Genomic DNA, 21,528 nt, shown 5'->3' on the forward strand with positions numbered 1-21,528 from the left:
TAGCCTGACCTGGTCATGTTTTAACGATGAGAACGATGGGAGCGTCCAAATCACTGAGATCAAAGCTTGGATATGATACCAGACTGTTCAAAGTCTATCCAGATCAGCTTCAACATCCTCCTGGAGCGGATATGGCACATGTCTTGTCTTGAAGAATCTGGGTGCAGAATCATCTGGTAATTAGCCTTGAGGTGAGGTGAAATTGGGTTTAACGTCGCGTCCAAGATTATTGCACTTATATAGCGACGTGCATGTACGTGTGTGTGTGTGGCTGCTTGTACTAGTCCGGACTGATGCCGATTTATAGTGCTAGTTCACTGAGATACCATGCCGCAGTTTAACATGAATACCCCACTCAGACACAGTATACTGACTCCGAGCCGACCAGTCCTTGTTTTAGCCCCTAAATACATGGGTGCAGAATCATCTGGTACAACTAAATTTGCCTTGGCTTCATTCAACTTTACTAGTCTTTCCCTTCCGAGTCTTACTTAATCATTATCGTTTGGTCTAAAACGTCTTGAGTCTAAATATATTGACTCCAACTAACAACAAAAACACATATTTCATAAACAACCTGTGAAATGTTTTATGAAATATTGATTTTTAGTTTACTTTTCATTTTTGAAAGTCAGATTGAAACAATTTCAATATCTAAGACAAAATTGTTATGGATGATATCAATATCGAACAGAGTTGAAACAATATTGATACAATGTTTTTCAAGTAAGCAAACTCAGATCAACCAAATTTCAACTTTAGAACAATGACAATACTGGGATACTTCAACGGAGGAAGACATTATTAATTATAATTATCTGTGTAAGTTGGGGTACAGGTTATGAAAATTGTTAAAAAACATCCTCGGCGACGTGGAGTACAATGTGTGAAGCCAATTTCTGGTGTCCCCCGCCGTGATATTGCTGGAATATTGCTAAAGCGGCGTAAAACCATACTCACTCACTCATTCTCTCAGTGAGCATAGGTTGAACCAGGCAATAAAGATCAACAGAGGTCATTGTTACAATATCAGAAACCTTTGAAAACAATAGGTTTCTAACTGAGTAACATTTCTCTACTCATGTTGCCAGACAACAATATTGTAATTTGTAATATTATGTTATATTTTGATCAAGACCTGATTTGAAACCACAATAAAGTATGTATATTAAGTGGATTCACCTGATCACGAAGACTGACGCTTTTTTGGATTGTTACTCGGACATGTACAATGCTCATCTTGAAATATGGTCACACAGTGTACTGCAGAAATAATGCAGGGTAATAACAAATATCATCATTTAACATCGTTTGGTAAAACGCGGCCGGGGCTCGAACCACCTATTTTCCGCTCTCCGGACAGACTCGCTTTATTTTCCCCGCAAGCCACACACAGAACAACAAACCAATAACAGAACGTCCCCTGCGGTACAAGGAGAGACGTTTATGAAGCCCTGAGGCGTTATAACAAGACCAACACTGATGCGTAGACAAATACAGGGTACATAATGAATATTCATGCTTGGGTGTAGTTCAGAATATAACCTTTTGTCATCTACAGGTTCAAGTGAACAACCGATTATTTATCACGCCTGTGTGACTCATGTCACTATTAATAACTTTACAAAATGGCGCCTAATCCGAAACCACCCGAGCCTTACCTGACAGGGAGAACCTCAGCCCTTAAAGTGGAGGAGATTGTTAACATTCTGAGGAGTCCAGATGAGAGCAAGACCATCCAGACTGCCCCCCCCCACCCACCCCCCCCCACCCCCCCCCCACCCACCCCACCCCCCCCCCCCCCCACCCACCCCACCCCCCCCCCCCCCCCCCCCCCACCCCCACCCCAGGGAGGGGAGGTGTACCTCTATAAGATTACCTCGGGAATGAGAGAAGGTGAGGCAGTTGTGTTCAGGCTTAATATACAGCGGGTCAGGGATTAATACATATGAACAATGTTAATATTTCATGGAAAGCTGATATTATTTATTACACAATTTGAATTCATTGGGGTTGTTAAGTACACATGACCAATGTCCTCAAAGCCACATTCATATACATGTACGTTATCAGTAATAGTCTGCTTGACGTCGGGGTCACCCTGCCCTGGTATCAGCTTCCTTTTACAGCCCTGTGATAACCGCTTTTATGTTCGCTAACATTGTTGACAAGTGATTGTCGTGCAAATAAGTGACTACGTGAATTAAGTTTATTTGTCTGTATCATCATCAAAACGACTTCTTTTACTTATGTTCTATCTTTGTTTTTCTATTTACTCTTTCCATCCCCTCTACAACAATTGTGTACTTAAATAATGAACATTGTTTGATGTCAACTTGTAGAAAATCCATTGTTGGATTAATCAATATGGGCTAAACAAGAATCAAGTATCGTGTTGCATCTCAGGGAAGGAGAAAAGGACATGGTATTTATCATCACAACCTCTAATACAACATATTTATGCATGACCTTACAGCTGATTTGGCATTAAGGTGGGTTGATTTTAGAGTTATGTTACACTATTGACTGTTCACAGTTTTATTAATTAACATCTACATCACAGGTGACACACTAACAAACAAAGCTTTTTGAGGGATAGTTCATCTTCAGGATTACAACATTGTTTGCAATGTTATGATGTTAATTTCTATTTGCAGATATCTGGAAGGATGACAAATATCACTTCCGAAGTGATGGAACCCGGAAGCAGCCTGGCTCGAGTCCAGTCATAGTGAAGCAGTACCACAAGGCTTACACCGAGGACAAGACAACAACAAGGGCCTTTGTCAGAGAAGCATCGTATCTGTACAACCAGCCTCTGAAACACATCCTAGTGCAATATATCGGGGACCACACACAAGCACAGCCTGCTCCACAACGCAAGAAGCGTGGTCAACAGACAGTTAATACCTCAGGTGACAGTAAATGTAGGAAAGTAGAATCAACTGGTGGAGCTGTGCAGTCAGGTGTCACGGAGAACAGTAACTCCAACCTGGACCCTGAAGATCATTCATCACCGACAGGATTGGAAGACAACGGTAAATCAAACACTATTCTAGGTGTAACATTGAATGGAGCAAAGGTGTCAGAGACAGAAACAAAGAATGATCACGGCACAAATCAGAAACGCTGCGGGACAGGAGATCATAGAAGTGATGATGACATTGAATATTTAGGTACAACGTCAGGCTCCCCTGTCAAGAAACCTCGTTTGCAGCCTCAAGTTGAAAATGACCACACAGTTGTAACCTGTGTCAATAACACACACTTTTCTTATCTGTACACGTTTCTAGAAGAAGTAGAAAGAAATCGTGATGTGATAAAGGTCGTGCAACAAGTCCTAGCATCATCTAGGTTCTGGAACAAGGACTGTACCAACAAAGGCAATCCGTGCTTGTCACACATTGAAGAGGTCGACAAAAACTGGAATCTAGATTCAATAAAAGCAAGGAACTGGGTTAAATGTGCTGTTAATACTGACGGTCTGAGCTGGAACCAAGACCTGTCAGTTTACATAAAGCTCATCGCAGCAGTACTTGTTGGAGCATGCCATACCAGGACTGAAGTACAGGACTTTGTGAAAAACACTGAAGGATCCTCCTTCACACCTGCAGCATGTACAAGAGGACGTCCCCCTGTCACGTGACTGTACATACACAGTTGGCTGCTACATCATCAGAGGAGATGTTCTGTCTCGCCTGGAAACCAACGAGTGGCTGACAGATGAAGTAAGTTGTCCACCTGCAATATTTACACAATCACACAAACTACGTGCCTAGTTAACCATCCAAGAAAATCATTTCATAGAACATGAGAGGCCTTCGATTTCATCAAATGATGTCAGTATTAGATATTAACTGGGGGCGTGAGGGTGGTGAGTGGTTCAGTCACCTAATACTCATTGATAGTGCCTTGAGGTAGGCGAGCTAGAGCTTGAGTTTGGTTAAACGCCTCTTTTTGACAGTAGTGTCATGGTGCGTTGGATTAAGTTATGAAGAAAGTGATGCACATCTTTGACGTTAACCACTTTGTTGATTCCCATGGTGAATCTGCATAGCGAAATGCGGCGCCTTGGACCACTGAAACCCCATCTTAAGATTAATACAGTAATTTTTGGCGGTTTCTTCTTTTTACACCAGTATTAGTTAACTATCAATTCATATAATGGTGCTAATTATCAACTCATTGCAATGCATCTCGATTCTGCAATGATGACACTACTCACCTGCAATGGGCATTGTACACAAAATCTAGTACATCACGAGTCAAATTGTCAGTCATTGCTAACAGCCGATATATTCTCTTCATGATGAATATGTGATGTGCAGCGGATCCTGCTTTGATTTGAAATTACAAGCGTTCCGTTTGAAGCGAAAGCATTGGGCGATTAAACAGTATAATAAACATTCTAATAAATGAACTCTTTCCTGTCTAGATCATGGACTCATACCTGCACCTCCTGGAGGGAGAGTGGTGTTCCCGTGTCAGCTTCCACTGTCTGGTGCTGCCTACAGAGACAATCCTACTGTGGGAGGCAGGACAGTACACAGACAGAATAAGGGGGAAAGATGTGAGTGACGTGAGATTTTTATATTTCTTATAATTCTTTCATTCCGAGTGCACCATTGCATGTCCACCCTACCATGAACAAGGTCAAGACTCGAAAGATATTTTGCAGTAATTGTATATTTTTTGTGATAACATATGATTCGTCTATGCCATGATTGCGTATTCAGTATGCTAGAAGTTATCACTTGCAATTGTGCGCACGAAGCGACCATATGCTGCAATGGGTTTCAATTGAGTCAAAGCCAGTAACCCCATTGATCCCATAATGCTATTCGTTTTCAATATGCAGTTGCAAAAGCAGATATTGCACAAGAACATATTCGTCTTGCTACATATTACTTTACGAAGTGAAAATCTGGTTGTCAGAGAGGGGTCTTTAGAAGTTCTAAGTTCCAAGTTCATGATACCAATTCACTAATATCTCTGTTACTGCATCATATCCAGCTTATGTGAAGCACGTGTTTCTTGATATATTGATCGTACACCGGAAAGGCATTTGTTTTTGAACTTACAGGAAAATTTGACAAACTACACGTGGATCTTAATGCCAGTGAACATGCCACGTAATCAACATTGGGTGCTACTGGTGGCTAATGTCAAGGATGGAACAGTGGGCGTGGTTAATTCTAAACCCTCCTTAGATGTGGAGGACAAGGTTGTACAACACTGGAGGTAGGTAGACAGAACAGTGGGCGTGGTCAATTCTAAACCCGCCTTATATGTAGAACTCCCATTTGTACAACACTAGAGGTAGATAAAAGACAGGACGTGTGGCTGCACATTATAAATGTTAAAACCAAGCTATCCAATTTGAAATGTTGAAATGTTGATTTCTCAAAAACAAACATGAATGTAAAAAAGATCCATCGAAAAATGTTCGATACACCCACATTTGTAGCTTTTACTTTTGGGTAGAAGATATAGAACAATCTGTTCACAGGGTTACCCAGTTCCCCAAATTGGTACACTGTGTGAATGATTTAAACGCCATAAATACAGTTATGTCACTCATTCATTTAAACCATAACATCTGTATTTGCTAACATAAAACCTAATTATGGACAAAGCAGGAGAGAACATCAGAAATGCCAGGACAGGATATTTTAGGCACTGCTGTATTTACCTTCTTTTCTACCTTTACTTTAACACCAGTCCACATGAGTTGAAGACTTTATCGCCATCGAGTAATATACATGTATTCCTCAGGCTCTTTGTAAACTACTTGAAATCTACGTCTAAGGAAGGGAGCAAGTTATGGATGAAGAAACAGTACCCAGTGATAGAACAGTCTGATGGACACAGCTGTGGGATATTCGTTCTGATGGTAGGTTGGTTTGAAGCTATGTTTTTTATATGAAAGGCAACATGTGTCTCAATAACCACGTATGAAAGATAGCTTTTCATTTCTAACTTTCATATTCTCAGGCTGCTGATGCAATTTTCTCGGAGAAGTCTCCAGGCATCATGAGGAACTGTCACGTTGAGAAATACAGGCTGTATGTACTTCAGAGGATACTACAGTATGCCAAGGTCAAGGGAGATATGCAAGGTGGAGGAAATCACATCATGGCAGTTGATGGACTCGGTAATGACAAACACAAAATTCAAACTTCCATGCTGGGGACAACAGATGTACTGGAAAATAGCTGTTCAATGACAACAGAACAAGGAGGTCCAACTATTCATGAAGGAACCGACTGTGCTATCGCCAGTGATGAAAGTATGCATTCTGGAGATCATTACTATGTAACGTAATTGTAAGGCGTTACGGAAGGTATTATACTTTAGATCTATATATGCAATGGTGTATACTCCTTTCATACAAACGGTATTTGTTTTTACAGATACTGATGACCACCCATGTTTGGATCAGCACCTGTTGCATAAGCAGAAGATGGCGTGCTTGTTAGTGGTTGCTTTGGCGGAGAATAACCTGGAGGAGAGGATGCTATGGGCAGGGTCTGACACAGGGACTCGCGTGGAAAGAGAAACCTACAAAAAATATATTGTTTGGGCACTTAAGGCTTTTGACATCAATGAAGAAGAATACACTGAAAATGTGATGAAACATATTCTATCCCAATTGACGGGATGCTGTCTCCATCATGAAGCAGGCTCATATAGAATAAGAAATCATAAAGTAGCAATAAAGCTAAGAGAAATACTGCTACGTGATGTTAGGCAGTTGGTTGAAAGGATGGATATCGAGTTCATATTTCGTTATGTGACATTTAGAGATGATCCAACTGAAGACGAACAACTAAATGTGTCTTTCAACCTCGAATTGAAACATGATGATCTGCATATTGTAGCGAAGCGGTTTGCTACAGCTTTACACGGCAGAAAGTTTGCCTTTGTGTGCATGCATTCCCTATTCAAGGTAGAGACATTTGTTGATATGGTTTGGGAGAAATTGTTGCATAATATGAACAAGGACAGTTGTGTACTGTTGAAAGTATTGTCAAATAATGACATTGTACATGGATATTCCTTTCTGTTTTGGGCGAGCATCACAGACAACTCACATTTGTTGAGGAGAGCATTGTTCAGTGTTCAAATGAATGCAGAGAACAGAAAGGAAGCTTTGTTTGGAAGTTGCTTTGGGAATAGTTTAGCCAACTTCGATTACCTGTTTTCCAATAAAAACTGGAAGTTGGATAAGTTGTGGATGACACTACCCAAACTCCCAAGACCTCTTATCATTAAACTGCAGTTGGCAGTTGCAGATGATCTGGGAGTAAAGTTTGGTAAATGTTCACTTTTGCCTGTATGGGTGGGTTGTCTGCAGTGGCTTCCAGATTGTCACATTTGATAAAGATGAGCAAGAAGAAATACAGGTCAAGAAAGAATACATATGTACATTTTGCATCCTTGTGTCTAAAGGGCAAAGATACCATGGATACAATTAGAAAAATTGGAAAACTGAATGTCAATATAAAAGGCCCTGAAGGATCAACACCTTTACATTACGCATGTGCAGTTGGAAATGTTAGCATTGTAAGCTATCTGTTACAGGAACGAGTGGACATTGGTGAGCAAAACAAGAAGGGTGAAACTGGGCTTCATTTGGCATGTATATATGGAAACGCAGAAGTTGTTACAATGTTATTACAGAACAAGGGAATAATTCATGTGAAAGATAATGCTGGCCGCACACCTCTACATGATGCAGCCTGGCAGGGGCACAGGGAGGTTGTGGAGGTGTTATTACAGAACAAGGCAAATGTTTATGAGAAACGTGTTAATGGCAGCACACCTCTACATGATGCAGCCTGGCAGGGGCACAGGGAGGTTGTGGAGGTGTTATTACAGAACAAGGCAAATGTTTATGAGAAACGTGATGATGGCCGCACACCTCTACATCTTGCAGCCTACCAGGGACATAGGGTGGTGTGGAGGTGTTATTACAGAACAAGGCAAATGTGAATGAGAAAGATAAGGAAGGCGGCACACCTCTACATGATGCAGCCTGGCAGGGGCACAGGGAGGTTGTGGAGGTGTTATTACAGAACAAGGCAAATGTTTATGAGAAAGATAAGGAAGGCGGCACACCTCTACATCTTGCAGCCAGCCAGGGACATAGGGAGGTTGTGGAGGTGTTATTACAGAACAAGGCAAATGTTTATGAGAAAGATAAGGAAGGCGGCACACCTCTACATCATGCAGCCTGGCAAGGACATAGGGAGGTCGTGGAGGTGTTATTACAGAACAAGGCAAATGTGAATGAGAAAGATAAGGAAGGCGGCACACCTCTACATGATGCAGCCAGCCAGGGACATAGGGAGGTTGTGGAGGTGTTATTACAGAACAAGGCAAATGTTTATGAGAAACGTGTTAATGGCAGCACACCTCTACATGATGCAGCCTGGCAGGGGCATAGGGAGGTTGTGGAGGTGTTATTACAGAACAAGGCAAATGTTTATGAGAAACGTGTTAATGGCAGCACACCTCTACATGATGCAGCCTGGCAGGGGCACAGGGAGGTTGTGGAGGTGTTATTACAGAACAAGGCAAATGTGGATGAGAAACGTGATGATGGCAGCACACCTCTACATCTTGCAGCCTACCAGGGACATAGGGAGGTTGTGGAGATGTTATTACAGAACAAGGCAAATGTTTATGAGAAACGTGTTAATGGCAGCACACCTCTACATGATGCAGCCTGGCAGGGGCACAGGGAGGTTGTGGAAGTGTTATTACAGAAAAAGGCAAATGTTTATGAGAAAGATAAGGAAGGCCGCACACCTCTACATCATGCAGCCTACCAGGGACATAGGGAGGTTGTGGAGGTGTTATTACAGAACAAGGCAAATGTGGATGAGAAACGTGATGATGGCAGCACACCTCTACATCTTGCAGCCTACCAGGGACATAGGGAGGTTGTGGAGATGTTATTACAGAACAAGGCAAATGTTTATGAGAAACGTGTTAATGGCAGCACACCTCTACATGATGCAGCCTGGCAGGGGCACAGGGAGGTTGTGGAAGTGTTATTACAGAAAAAGGCAAATGTTTATGAGAAAGATAAGGAAGGCGGCACACCTCTACATCATGCAGCCAGCCAGGGACATAGGGAGGTTGTGGAGGTGTTATTACAGAACAAGGCAAATGTGGATGAGAAAGACGATAAAGAAGAAACTGCTTTACAAAAAGCAGAGGCACAACATCACAATGATATTGCAAGGATTATAACTGAGGCAACAAATATACATGACCTGACAACCAACCATGGTACAATTATAGATAGGTAAGAGCAATGTGGAAATGATGCTTTAGTTGACAACCCAAACACATATATTGTATACGCTGTTTTGCAGAACAGTTTTGAAACCCTACGAAATCATATGAGACCTCGAAGAGGACAGTACCATCAGACATTTATCAAAATATCTATCATTTATCTAAGAATATAGACAGAGCATTTCTATAAGGCCCCCCAAACAACATACTAAAAGTCCCAAATCAATCAATCAAATATGTCATGAGAGACCAACAGTGTATTGATATTGAATGTCTGTCCATGTCTTGGAGGTCATCTTGGAATTTTGGGCCAGTCAGTTAGTGTGACAAGTTTTATGCACATACGTCCAAGCACACTGTTTCAGATATAAATCTTCAACAGTCTAAACTCATATTTAGGAAAGTGTCGGCCATCTTGAAATTGCCGGCCATCTTGATGTTTTATAGATTTGTCAATAGTCGAAAACGATCAATAGTTGTGAATATCATTTTAAAACCATAATATGACTATTTTGCAACAGAACAAATGCTGTTTTTCATCAAAACATTGAACCTCATCTGAAATGTTGAAAATACTATTGACAGTTTGTTGCCATATTGGATTATGTAAATTAGACATATTTCCCAAACTGGGATTGCTTGGGACTTTAAGTATGTTGTTTTGGGGACCTTGTAGACATGCATTGTGGTGAGATGAACTTTATTGCTATTTGTTCCAAGGGAAACCTTATTTTCCATGGGCTACATATGTCAACGGGGACTTGCAAAAACGCTGAAATTATGTTAACCAATATTTGAACTTAATTAGGCTTCACTGTGTATACTATTGAATGATTTCGCTGGAGGCTTTTACATCTTGATTTTGTATTATATGTCACAATAGCATCACTATTTTGATTAAGTCCTATTTTCTCTGAAATGTTGTGTCAAGTGCATGTGGTATTGTTTCAGGGTGACAACCGATGGCCAGTTTCTTATGAAATCATCGTCAGTTCCACATGGAAGCTATAACAATGGCGGTTTGCTTACATCCACACCACCAACATCAACGTGCCCCGTGAACCACGCATCAATAGAATTGCCAGGGGTTTATGTTCCGAGTCAACTGGGACAAGCAGTTTCCACAGACAGACAAAGTGTTATTGAAGAGATCGCTTTGCAGTCATCCCAACCATATCATATAGACGGAAATCTTAACAACCTCCATACAGATCCTGCACGCATGGAGATACGTTCACCCAATCAAAGAACAGAAGCTATATATGGAAACTCAAGTCATGTTCCCACCTGTGTCCATGCTCCAGTAGTTGGTGACACAGTGCCTAGTTCAGATAACACTAGTAATTCTGAGAATGTCATCATTCACTACACTGAGTCTGGGGAAAAGATAGAGCTGCAGCAGCTCTAAAAGTGGTCTAGAAAGGAGTTATCATTGATAGTATGGTGTACAGTGATACAGTATACATATACAGTTTTACAACCTCCTTCAGGAGTCAGTCGTCCGAATTTGGTTTGCAGAAAAAAACGAGTTATTTGTCACTTGTGTCGATGTAGCATTGATGTTTCGGTTAGCATATCAATTCCATAAAAAGCAAACATTTTACTCTACAGATGCTAGGACCATAGCTTACTTCATGACGAAAAAATCCTCTATATTGCTTAGAGGATTACATAATAGATTCTTTCAAATGTTCCTAACTGGACATATGCGTATTTCAGTGTGAACCGAACTTTCCTTAGGCATTGTGTTAAGTTGAATCGAGTGAGTGTGTGAGTTGGATTTAACGCTGCTTTTAACAGTTTTCAAGTTATATCACTGCGTGACAGCTTAATGTGGGAGGAAAGCCCGAAGTGATGCAGGTCTCAGACGTTTACCATTTCGGTGATTTGTGTCAATGTAGTTTTGACGTTTCTGTTTGCATCTCGATTCCATAAAAAAACCATTGTACGTTACAAATTCTAGGAACATGGCTAACTTTAATGTTTAGAAGATTACATAACAGTTTCTTACAAATGTTTATAACTGAACATATGCAGATTTCAGTGTGTTCCAAACTTTCTTAAAGCAAAGTATTTTGTTGAAATTACGGGAGTGAGTTAAGATTGACGTACACAATGAATGTTTGCAGCTACATGTCGCTGTGTAAAATATGTACTTGCAGGAACACGTGGGTGTCTTTCTATCATAGTCGGTATTGTCACTTTGATTTGTTTCTGCACCATTTCCAGTGTCAGAGTTGTGAAGTCTCACTCCCAAAACGAAGCCATGTAACCTGTTGCAATATAGACTTTAAAGTACGTTCACGGTGACCTCATATTCAGGAATATAATGACTGTTTTTGTAAAACGATTCGTCGTGAAGCACCACTTTAGATTAGATTGTAGCTAAATATGGTGTACACAGTTTTATTTATATTCAATGTATTATCCTTCTTTCAAATATCTTATAAACACAAACTGCAAGTCTGAGAAGAATGTGGCTATTTTTGCTGTTCATTAACTGTACAAATTTTCTTCGTGATGGATACGTATAATAATAGTTAGGCAGGTATTTGATTCTTATATCCTCATATACTGGAAATATCAATAAAACATGGTATTCATTTTCTTGGTTACATTTGCAGAAAGGACACATCTATGTTAAAACATCATTATCTTTGGAGTGTCTGTATAACTGTATATTGAGGGTATATATACCACACCTGAACTTCGTTAAGCATCTGCGTAAAGGGAGAGAGTATCTGCCCAGTGACGTTAAAATATGGTGCTCTTGTTACCCCGCCTGGCGCTCAGCATTAAGGGGATAAGACTGGTCAATTTGTGGTCAGTATATTGTGTCAGAGTGGGGTATTCATGTTAAAACTTCGGTATGGTGTATCAGTGGCTTGTTCTGTAAAAACGACATGAGCAGACACACATACATATACACACACGCGTGCATGCACGTTACTTCATATAAGAGCAGAATTCTTGAACGCAACGTTAAACCTCAAGATTTTCGGGGTACGGTGGCCCAGTAGTCTAGGGCGCCGCCATTTGCTGTGTAGAGTTGCGTCCCTTGGGGACGCCAGACACCTGTGATCCTGGGTTCGAATCCCGGTTCGCCCAGATTATGTTTCTAGGTTTGTCAGCACCATACCCGTCCTCTTGGGTTTCACCGAAGCGGTAAACGTCTGAGACCTGCATCACTTCGGGCTTTCCTCTCACATTAAGCTGACACGCCGTGATATAACTGGAATACTGTTAAAAACAGCGTTGAACCCAACTCACTCACTCACACACTCTGGAGATTTAATTAGAAAGGAAATTAGATTCAGCCCCACTCACACCCGACATTGACGAAACATGGTGATTGTCCCTTGCCGATCTCAAATTATCAAGATTCATTTCAATTAAATATTATCGCAAGCCGCACTGCCACCGCCGTTACAAACATTATCCTGTCTTGTATCAAGTCAACAAAGTCAACTGTAGACAATGTCAGGGATAGAAAAGGTTGAATAATGCATACCACGTTTACGGTAGCTGGTCAAAGGGAGGCAACTCTGTTTTCAGATATTATGTTAGCATTTGAAAAGTACGGAAGTTATCCTGACGAGACCTGGATACTGTTGGTAAAATGCTTACAGGCGTATTGTCAATAGAGGCATCACCTGTAGCTGTTCGTACTGGGCTAGAATGACTTTGTTTTCTGAATGTGGCAAATGTACGTAATAATGACGAAAGGTATAATGAAATGAAGTGCACTGATGTTTAAACAGCTTTAAATGTTCTGTTTTGTGTTGAACTCATTTTCCAGAATTGAAATAGTATTTTCCTGTTTTACATCATACCATGAAGGAAATTTGTTCTTCATCTCATGTACATGTAATTTTGATCTTTTGATTACCACAACCATTGTACCTGTTACCTATTGTTCAGGTTGTGAGAAAGGGAGAGAAAACGTTTACGCTTACTTATGCTATTTCTAGTGATATAAACAGAGGGACGGTTTGAATATTTGAAACGATGTACAATATGAAGGTTGTATAGCACTGGGATCGAATTACGAATTACGAATATGTTCTGATTACTGACTTGAATAATCAGTTTTTTATTCAATTTAATTTAGAAAGTATGTGAATTTCTGAGTGATTTATCATTGCTATCACTGTGAGGTAGAGGTATTCGAATTCGTCAGAGATGTTTGTATGGATAAGAGCGACAAAACCCTTTGCATAATCACAAGAAATCTCTGTTGTAAGCAGACTCCATTTAACGATTCTGACTTTATTAAAAGCATCACTATGAACTTTCATTATTTCCGGGAGATATTTCCCATGTAAGCTCCAATCCGTAGCATTCTAAACTTAATAAATATACAACGCCAGAGAATAACCAATCTTGATTATTCACCGAAACACATTCCATTGGGCGTAAAGGGCAAAATAGCGGGGAAAACTATAGGAATCGATTACTGATAATCACTGATGACACCATGTCTTCCGAAAGTGTACGCATGTCCTGCCCAACCGGATTTTCGGATTTTCGGATATAACAATATTCGCATCTTTACCAGTCTTTCATATGTACAAACACCAACAATATTGAGAAAGTCGTGCATTCACATATACATGTGCACACATTCGAACACATTCATGCACAGGAAACATATGCTGCAACCCCTGACTTCCCTCTCTGATCCCAGCACATCCTTTCCTTATGCCTGTATTATCAGCATACTACACGTAGGTCACCAAACATTGTATTTCTGACACTACTGTAGCGTCATGTCTTTACATATGATAGTTCCTTGTATGTCCCACGACACTTAACATGCATGATACAAAGTATGACCCTTATATGTGTCACACAGTGATGGCTGTCTCTCTCACATGCACTGCAGTAATAATAAAGAAGGCCTACCCGATATCGAAATCCTGACAAGCATGACCTAATATTCCCCATGATCATATCCCATCTACGAATCCGCAGCGTGTGATATTGTGACACAGTTAACACAACGTAGCCAGCCAAGTTTATACATGCAGGACTGATGGGAGGGGACTCCCTTGTACAATTTACCGGCACATTGTAAATCTCAGACTTATGTAACCAACAAATTTCTGTCATTTCTCCAAATCACGGACTTCGGATTCTCGGCTGTGAATCGCCATGTCATTCGCCATTTTCATTCATACTCAGTGGTTATAGGCTGCTAATCAAATCTTCTCAATGTCCACACCTCGTGGAGTAAGCTGTCTACTTCAGATGCCCTAAAAGCGTGTTTGATACCTGTGAAGATGAAGATGAAGCTCAGGTTGTAGAAAAAGGAGGTACGTTTTAACCACAAGTGACTAAAGTATTGAGACGAAAACCCTAAAATCGTGTGGGATAACACACGATATGTTGATGTTGAGCAGTATAATCAGTCAATTGAAGTTATGGTGTATCAATTGCCTGAAATGACCATTGAATGAAATTAAAACACCCTTGAAACATATATATATATATATATGTACTTAGTCAACATTGTTTTCCTAGTTTTCAAACTTCGGGCTTTCCTCACACATGGGGCTGACACGCAACGATATAACTGTAATACTGTTAAAAGTGGCGTTAAACCCAACTCACTCACTCACTCTTAGTTTTTAGAACAGAGCACAGAGGGATGAACTGGTGGCCAGTCTTGGCGACGATGTAATAATTATTTATCTCACAATAATGTCTGTTGCAGGAAACAAATAACACCACGCGTCCATTGCGTGTGTGTTGATGGGCATTTATTGAAGTATTAGATGCCACGAAACTCATGCAGTGATAAGACACGGCAAAACGACAATAATTTGCACGCAATATCCGTCCCTGGATGTCGCAACTAACAAGACTGAGAGGTAGTGCATGATGTACACCATAAATCCGAAAATCCGGAAATGTACAAATGACAGACAACAACTTCATACATTTCCTGAAGATTGTTCTGTAGAATGTCTCTTTCACACAAATGAAATATAAAAGGACCACAGTGTATTATATCCTTTCTGGGATGCTGACAACAATAGCACATACTGTAAGGTATAGGTGGCTTTAACGGGGTTTATGGGATTTTACGAGTTGAATGGGCTTGAAAACGCGTAGAGCTACAGAAGAGGAAAAATAGCGGTGGTGTGGATTGGCATACTGGGGAAATAATACAATCATAATGTTAACCAAAATAAACCGTTTCGTCATGTAAGTGTGCACCAATACATTTATATGTGTTTCCTTTTCAATAGTACAAAATATTATATGAACATATACACGTTAGCAGGTCAGTTTGCGTTGAGAGCTCAATGGGATATGAAAACATAGCTTCACTTGAACCAATTGTGAAGGCGGAATTCTACAGTTTAGTTGACCTCGATGTGTGCGGGCAGCAGTTGAAAAAGCGACAGTAGTTCAGGCTTATCTATTATTGAGATCATGACTTGTATGTTTGTCATTCGAATTCTGTTTGAAGCTATTTGTAGAATGTAAGGGAGGATATTTTTGAATGTATGAATGTAGGATTTTCGAAACAACTAGTTTTGTCACCACTACAAATCTGTTGCAATGGTGCATAGATATGAGTATTAACATATGTTTTCCGCCATCCCTTTGCAATAAGCAATCACTTTATCCTTCGCTAGTTGTCAAAATGTTTTATGGTACAAGTGTAAGGGACATTTCTGAATTTGATGCATCAGTGACAAAAATGAAGTCCGATGCAATTCCCTATTTTGACCATATGATCCGTGTTTGTTCTGGTGAAAACTGGATAGCCATTTCAATGTATGCGATGGGTGCCACCAGTGGGATACGATACGGTCACCTGTTCTCGAGCTTCTGGTATTATCACTATTTGATTTATACATGAGAACTACTACAGCCATTGACCTGAATGTGCAAAATTCCAAAAACGAAATATTCTTACATATAGAATTCAGCTGTTGTAAAACACTAATTGGCTTCCATAATAATTCAGAAAGAAGATTCTACGACCGGCAACAGATCAACAGTACACTTGGAACAACTTTACAAAAAAAATCAACCGTGACCGGACATAGTAGAGGCAAATCATTATGTGAGAGGCAATTATGTGTCCGGATTTTCGGAGAACGGATGACGTTTAGGGCACATCTATTCATCCCTCGTTAGTTCATTCTTAAATATCACAAGAGACAGAAAGACAAGTTGTTACAAAAGGCATCACAGCAATTTATTTATAACATTTATTCTTAAGACATACAAATAGAATCACAATGTATTACAAACGGAAAGGATAACACTGAAGAGTGTTCAGTGTGCAACTTAAGGAAACAGGACATTATTCAGATCAGTGAGGATACAAAGTTATGTACAGAAGCCTCAGTGAACCGTATGCAAACGTAACTCGTTCGATAAGTCCAAGTTCGATGCCGACAATCTCGAACCCGATCCCGATGTGACTTGCAACAAGGCTGAGATCTCTGTCAGATACAGGGGTATCCAACATCTCTTCATTCACAGCATATGCTTGGTTCCAGTGTGTTGGCCCTATAACAGTCATCTCACAATAAGCATACTCTTTACATGTGCGTGTGTTTTGTGTAATATATTGGCTTTCAAATTACCCATTAATATTCTAAATTATCTTAACGTATCTTAATATCAAATTCTCTCAAAAATCCAATAACAAAACATATTGTTATTATATCACAATATATAATGAAAACATTCTAGGGTACACATAAAAAATAGGAATTATGCTAATTTCGGACCTGATGAATCATACCAAAACACACAATCCGTCTATTAAAGTCAATGAAACAATAAATAGGATTAGACGTACCCCTCTGTGCCAGCTGTGGGTTATCATGGCAGGTTATGGGGTTGTCTGTCTTGGATATTTTCTGGAATCAAAACACAATGAGAAATATTCGTGAATACTCGCTGCATCAAAATATTTCCCTCAGTTTAAAAACACGATTGACAGCCGTAAGTAGGGCAATCTTACATATATACAAACATAAAAAACAGTCGCGAATGGACGTGCACACGCGTGGACGCGCATAAACATTGATACGCTGACATACCAACAAGGAAATTACGAGAAATGAATTTGACCTACCTGATATTTGAATCCTGACCAGCATAAAACAATATTGCTCATGCTGCCTGTATCTAACACTCCAGAGAGAAGGTGAAACACACAACCGTATCCCCTCAGAAACTGAGAAACAATGACACTGTCGTCTGTACACAACTGCCTTTATTTATAGAAATATGGAGACTCGCCTACTTGCTGACTGAGTTTTCGGGATACTTTCCAGCTCCACATGTTACTTACAATTGATCTCGGACGGCGGATTTTCGGATTGTATCTGCCATTAAAAAATGTGGTGTGGGGGTCAGATGTTGGTGTTCGTGCAGCATTGATTATCAAATAGTATGTTCATACAGATATAGTAGTGTGTGTGTGTGTGTCTGTGTGTGTGTGTCTCTGTGTGTGCGCGCGTGCGTGCGTGTGTGTGTGTGTGTGTGTGTGTGTGTGTGTGTGCGTGTGTGTGTATGTGTGTGTGTTTGAATGTTCAAAAGACAAACAACAACTTCAAACATTTCATGAAGATGTTTCTGCAGAATTCTTTTTAAAAAAAGCACCACATTGTATTATATCCAGGAAATACTTAATGGGACAAATGTTACGAGTTGAATGGGCTACAGAAGAGAAGAGGAAAAATAGTGGTGGTGTGGGTTGGCATACTGGAGAAATGAGACAGTCATGTTGTTAACCAAAGTCTCGTCATGTAAGTGTGCACCAATACACTTAAATGTGTTTCCTTTTTAATAGTACATAATATAATATGAACATATACACGTTAGCAGGTCATTTTGCGTTGAGAGCTCAATGGGATATAATAGCATAGCGAAGAACTTCACTTGAACTGATTGCGAAGGCGGAACATTCTTCTGTTTAATTGACCTCGATGTGTACGTACAGCAGTTGAATCATCTCACATTTATTCCCGAAACATCAAGTTTTGATAAAAGCGACATGCCTAATGATAAAGGAATATCTTCTAATATATCCTCCTGTTCAATTTAATGTACTGGTTACAAAGGAATATCTGCGAAATAATAAAGGAATATGTGTTAATATATCCTCCTGTTCAATTTAATGTACTGGTTACAAAGAGGAATATCGAAAAATGGTTACAGTATAAAACAAAGTCACATTATCCCAAATAGACTCAACATAATATGTTTTAGATATGGTACTAATATAACAGTTGCTGAAGTGCGCGTTGGTTATTGCAGAGCGTGTGTCGGATCTTAAATAACTGACAATTGAATAACCATTTTGAAATGCATTAATATTTCTTAATGGAGTTGTGACATGTGAATAAATCCAGTTGGAACAGAGAACCTCTGATTGACTGCGTCGGATTTTCGGACTAGCAACGTCACAATCGCCGCCGACAAGTAAACGTTATTATCGTCTCTTGTACCGGGACTCTGGCTTTCTTGAATGACTTGGCGATCGACTTCGTCTGTCATTACTCTGAAGCGGAGATTTTTTTTTTTTTATCGAAAATACAACGTGAATAGTATTCTATTTCAACAGGTTTCACAGTTATATAGCAAGCATTTTACATGAAGTAAAATGTTAAACTCCCGCTTTGGACATTGTTATTGAACCCCAGGGGTAAAAAGCACTCAACATCTACGTTATTGTTCCAGGATCTAATGGTGGTAACATGTGACATACATTAGTGTAGAAACAGTACAAACTATACAAACATCTCGTTCTAGTGATGTTTCAAAGTGAATGTCATGTGGACCAATATGCCTTCAGCTTCATGCTGGTAACGACTTTTTGCAACAACAAATAGCTTACATCTTTTATTAAATTTGTGAGAGTGGTGGGTGCATCTGGTAGAGCATTACATGCTAATCATTCTGTGGAATTCCTGGTGTCATCACTGATTTTCAGTGATCCATTCCACTTTTCATCACTATTTTTGATCTTTTCTATGCATAAAAAAGTGACAGTGTTTCAGGCTTCTCTATTATTGAGAACATGACTTGTATGTTTGTTATTCAAATTCTTTTTCTTGTTATTTGTAGAATGTAAGAGAGTATATTATTGAATACATAAAATCGGATTTTCGAAACAACTAGATTTTTCACCCCTACAACTCTGTTGCAATGGTGCATAGAAATGAGTGCAGTCACTAATAGTCCAAATGTTTTATGGTAAAAGTGTAGAAGACTGCATAGGATAGCCATTTCCTTGTCTGTGACGGGTTCCACCAGTGGGACAGGATACCTTTTCGCGAACTTCTGGTATCATCTCTGTTTGATTTCATACCTGAGAACCACTACAGCCCATGACCGGTATCGCAAACTTCCAACCAGGAAATCTTCTTACAAATAGATTACAGCTACAATAGAAAGTAAAACACTGATTGTCGTCCATAATCAATCAGCAAGTTTCTACGACCGGCAAACCCTTGTGAAATTGTTCAAAAGAAGAGACAACAGATAAACAGTACACTTGGAACAACATAACACAAATAATTTGACTGTTCAATCGTGACCCGACATTGTAGAGTCAAATCATATTGTGAGACGCAATTATGTCTCCGGATTTTCGGATTACGGATGACGTTTAGGCCACATGTATTCATCCCTCGCTAGTTCATCCTCAAATAAAAGAGACAGAAAGACAAGTTGTTACAAAAAGCATCACAGCAATTTATTAAAAGCATTTATTCTCAACACACACACATACAATCACAATGTATTACAAACGGAAAAGATATTACTGTTTAAATGAAGAGTGTTCAGTTTGCATCTTGAGGAAACAGAAAATCAATCAGATCAGTCAGGATTCCAAATTATGTACAAAAGTCTCAGTGAACCTAGCATCGCGACTCGATATTTCAAAACGGGAACCCAATCAATCAAAGATAACTGTACATGAGAAGACTGTTCAGTGCAGCGCTAGTATATGAGAGAACATAAATGTAGGCATGATTTCTCTGTATGTTGTCGGGGAAACTCAGTGACGATTACTTATATACCCACTCGTGTATTCACAGCGTAAAGCAAGACAGCGTCATGTGCATTCAGCTCTCCGACTTGATTACACAGACACAGTGGACGGTCCCTGAAGGATGTTGAGAATGTCCTCCCACTCAATGGTACACCTGTCATTGCAACTCCACAGTGCTCTGACAAGGACCAGGCTGGTTGCAGTTCTCCCGTTCTTCTCCTTCCACTTTGTAGGCATGTGTACAACTTGCATGTATAGTGAACATGGATGTGCAAAAGTCACTTGTTCGATAACCACGAGAGTAAGTCCAAGTTCGATGCCAACAGACTCGAACCCGATCCCGATGTGACTTGCAACAAGGCTGAGATCTCGTCCCGACACAGGAGTATCCAACATCTCTTCATTTACAGCATATGCATGGTTCAGGTGTCTTGGCCCTACAACATTAAACTCACAATAAACTACCTATTTACTTGTGTACATTGTGTGTGATAGATGTAACAACACTCAGTTCGCTTTCATTATTCTAAATTAGCCTCACTAAACAAAAACAAAAAATACGACCCGTCCATCAATTCATCCACTCATCCATATGGTAATGTGGAAAAAATCATTGTGGTACTCATAGAGCTATACTTCCTCAAATATTATAAGACAAACAGATCGTTTCAATTCAATGAAACTAAAAAAATGAAACAATGTGTTCCAACGTACCTCTCTCTGCCGGGTCGCGTTTATAATGGCAATTTATCGAGTTCCCTGTGGTGGTCAGTCTCTGGAATCGAATAAACACAGTTTTAAACACAATTGATAGCTACACTATCATAGCAATGGATCATCTTACATAAACTAAACTAAACAAAACAATGCAATAACAAATGCACGTGTACACACGCCGACGCGCATTATAAACATTGATACCTTAACGTTCGAATCGGGAAAGAACATGAAATAAGCCTGTGGCTGTATATATATCCACCTGATATCGGAATCTTGACCAGCATGAAACATTATTACCCATGCTGTGAGTATCTATGCTTCTACTTCACACACGTGTATCCCACAGCCAGCTGACACAGTCTGATACTGTCGACGGTTCTGACAATCTTTATATTTGGTAGTAGCGTAAGAGGATTCCCCTGCCTTTGGTAGGGAATTGTCAGTCACAGGCAACTTACAACCGG

At 39.9% G+C, this 21,528-nt stretch overlaps 1 protein-coding gene across 1 annotated transcript; it reads left to right on the forward strand.

The window, feature by feature from the left end:
• The first annotated feature begins 1,845 nt into the window (after window positions 1-1,845).
• Window positions 1,846-10,738, forward strand: LOC124125683. Its single transcript, XM_048391988.1, has 10 exons — window positions 1,846-1,896; window positions 2,658-3,244; window positions 3,615-3,728; window positions 4,436-4,570; window positions 5,084-5,241; window positions 5,776-5,893; window positions 5,995-6,289; window positions 6,414-7,342; window positions 8,970-9,316; window positions 10,261-10,738. Exons 1-10 carry the CDS (start codon window positions 1,887-1,889, stop codon window positions 10,715-10,717), a joined length of 3,150 nt encoding a protein of 1,049 aa, XP_048247945.1. The 5' UTR covers window positions 1,846-1,886; the 3' UTR covers window positions 10,718-10,738.
• Window positions 10,739-21,528: the final 10,790 nt, after the last annotated feature.

The sequence above is a fragment of the Haliotis rufescens genome, unplaced genomic scaffold (assembly GCF_023055435.1).
Source record: "Haliotis rufescens isolate VD_foot unplaced genomic scaffold, xgHalRufe1.0.p SCAF_103, whole genome shotgun sequence".
Classification (NCBI taxonomy): Eukaryota; Metazoa; Mollusca; class Gastropoda; order Lepetellida; family Haliotidae; genus Haliotis; species Haliotis rufescens.

Coding starts and splice junctions, on each gene's coding strand:
- LOC124125683 (XM_048391988.1), top strand. Junction 6,290..6,413: donor TGCTATCGCCAGTGATGAAA/GTATGCATTCTG, acceptor TTGTTTTTACAG/ATACTGATGACCACCCATGT. Junction 9,317..10,260: donor CATGGTACAATTATAGATAG/GTAAGAGCAATG, acceptor GTATTGTTTCAG/GGTGACAACCGATGGCCAGT.